This window comes from Corvus kubaryi, unplaced genomic scaffold (genome assembly GCF_017639235.1).
Source record: "Corvus kubaryi isolate FWS band 111438036 unplaced genomic scaffold, C.kubaryi_AGA036_p1.0 36745, whole genome shotgun sequence".
In the NCBI taxonomy this organism is placed as follows: domain Eukaryota; kingdom Metazoa; phylum Chordata; class Aves; order Passeriformes; family Corvidae; genus Corvus; species Corvus kubaryi.
This window is the reverse complement of record NW_024580936.1, coordinates 1,183-3,471: the sequence shown is the minus strand read 5'-3', so window position 1 is coordinate 3,471 and position 2,289 is coordinate 1,183. Positions and strand designations below refer to the sequence as shown.

The 2,289-nt window shown below is 52.4% G+C and overlaps 1 protein-coding gene across 1 annotated transcript in view; it reads left to right on the top strand.

Moving 5' to 3' along the window:
- CUNH2orf42 (chromosome unknown C2orf42 homolog) overlaps positions 1–2,289 on the top strand; it is a gene marked incomplete at its 3' end in the record, with an annotated part of 7,621 nt that overhangs the window by 4,564 nt on the left and 768 nt on the right. Inside the window, exon 5 of the mRNA XM_042020070.1 lies at positions 113–217. Coding sequence (XP_041876004.1) covers positions 113–217 — 105 coding nt within the window. The remainder of the gene's footprint in view (positions 1–112; positions 218–2,289) is intronic.

Here is a 2,289-nt window from a genome sequence, read left to right as displayed (position 1 = left end):
CCCTTCAGGAGTGGCATTCCAGTGTCACAGAGCTCTGTGGGGTTGTGGTTTGGTGCAGGGTGACTTCAGGGTGACATCAGGGTGGCATTCCAGTGTCCCCTGTCTCCTGCAGGCTGTCACCAGGCTCTGGATGAATCCCAGGTGTCCCTGTCCTTCCAGGAGTGGCTGGCCAGCGTCACGGAGCGCATCCACCAGACCATGCACTACCAGTTCGAGGGTGAGTGTCCCCTCCGGCTGCAGGATGTGGATTTTCCCCCTGGGAAGTTTTATGGGATTTGATCCAGGTCACATCAAGAGCAGGCGCATCAAATTTGGGGATGATTTGGTGTCATTTGAGGAATTCTGTCCCTCTGCCCCGCTCAGGTGAGACCCCACCTGCAGCTCGGGGCTCCCAGAGTCCCCTCCGGAGTGGGGCTGGGAGAGCTGGGAATGTTCCCCTGGAGAAGGGAGGGATCCAGGGAGAGCTTCCAGAACATTCCAGGCCCTAAAGGGGCTCCAGGAGAGCTGGAGAGGGACTGGGGACAAGGCATGGAGGGACAGGACACAGGGAATGGCTTCCCAGTGGGAAAGGGGAGATTGAAATGGGATCTTGGGGAGGAATTCCTGGCTGGGCTGGAATTGCCAGAGCAGCTGGGGCTGCCCCTGGGTCCCTGGCAGTGCCCAAGGCCAGGCTGGAGCCCCCTGGGACAGGGGAGGTGTCCCTGGGTGGGACTGGATGGGATTTAGGGCCCATCCCACCCCAAACCATCCCGTGATTCCAGGGTTCTCAAGCCCCTCTGCTCGTTGGGTGCCACTTTGGGAACGCCGTGTCCCTTTTGGGGACCATTGGGTGCCACTTTGGGAACCATTTGGGTGCCATTTTGGGAACACCGTGTCTTTTTTGAGGACCATTGGGTGCCATTTTGGGAACACCTTTGGTGTCATTTTGGGAACACCGTGTCCCTTTTGAGGACCATTTAGGTGCCATTTTGGGAACCATTTGGGTGCCATTTTGGGAATGCCGTGTCCCTTTTTGGGGACCATTGGGTGCCATTTGGGGAACACCTTTGGTGCCATTTTGGGAACACCTTTGGTGCCATTTTGGGAACACCGTGTCCCTTTTGAGGACCATTGGGTGCCATTTTTGGAACATTTTTGATGCCATTTTGGGAACACCGTGTCCCTTTTTGGGAACACTTTTGGTGCCATCTTGGGAACGCCATGTCTCTTTTTGGGGACAACTTTGGTGCCATTTTGGGAACCATTTGGTGCCATTTTGGGAATGCCGTGTCCCTTTTTGGGAACACTTTCGGTGCCTTTTTAGGGGTCCTTTTGGTGCCTTTTTGGGAACACCGTGTCCCTTTTTGGGGGTGATTTTGGTGCCGTTTTGGGAACAATTTGGGTGACATTTTGGGAACACCGTGTCCCTTTTTGGGGATGATTTTGGTGCCGTTTTGGGAACAATTTGGGCGACATTTTGGGAGCACTGTGTCCCTTTTTGGGGACCATTTGGGTGCCATTTTAGGAACACTTTTGGTGCCATTTTGGGAGCACTGTGTCCCTTTTTGGGACCATTTGGGTGGTGCCATTTTGGGAGTACTTTCGGTGCCTTTTTGGGAACACTTTTGGTGCCTTTTTAGGAACGCTGTGTCCCTTTCTGGGATAATTTGGTGTCATTTTGGGAACACCTTTGGTGCCATTTTGGAAACACCATGTCCCTTTTTGGGAACACTTTTGGGTGCCATTTTGGGAACCATTTGGTGCCATTTTGGGAATGCCGTGTCCCTTTTGAGGACCATCTGGGTGGTGCCATTTTGGGGGTACTTTTGGTGCCAGTTTGGGAACACTTTTGGTGCCATTTTGGGAATGCCGTGTCCCTTTTTGGGGATGATTTTGGTGCCATTTTGGGAGCACTGTGTCCCTTCTTGGGGACCATTTAGGTGCCATTTTAGGAACACTTTTCGTGCCATTTTGGGGGTACTTTTGGTGCCATTTGTTAACACTTTTGGTGCTATTTTGGGAACGTGTCCCTTTTGGGGACCATTTGGGTGCCATTTTGGGGGTGATTCGGTGCCTTTTTGGGAACACCTTTGGGGGCACTTTTGGTGCCTTTTTGGGGATGATTCGGTGTCATTTTGGGAACATTTTTGATGCCATTTTGGGGGCACTGTGTCCCTTTTTGGGGACCATTTGGGTGCCATTTTAGGAACACTTTTGGTGCCATTTTGGGGGTACTTTTGGTGCCATTCGTTAACACTTTTGATGCCATTTTGGGAACACTGTGTCCCTTTTTGGGGACGACCTTGGTGC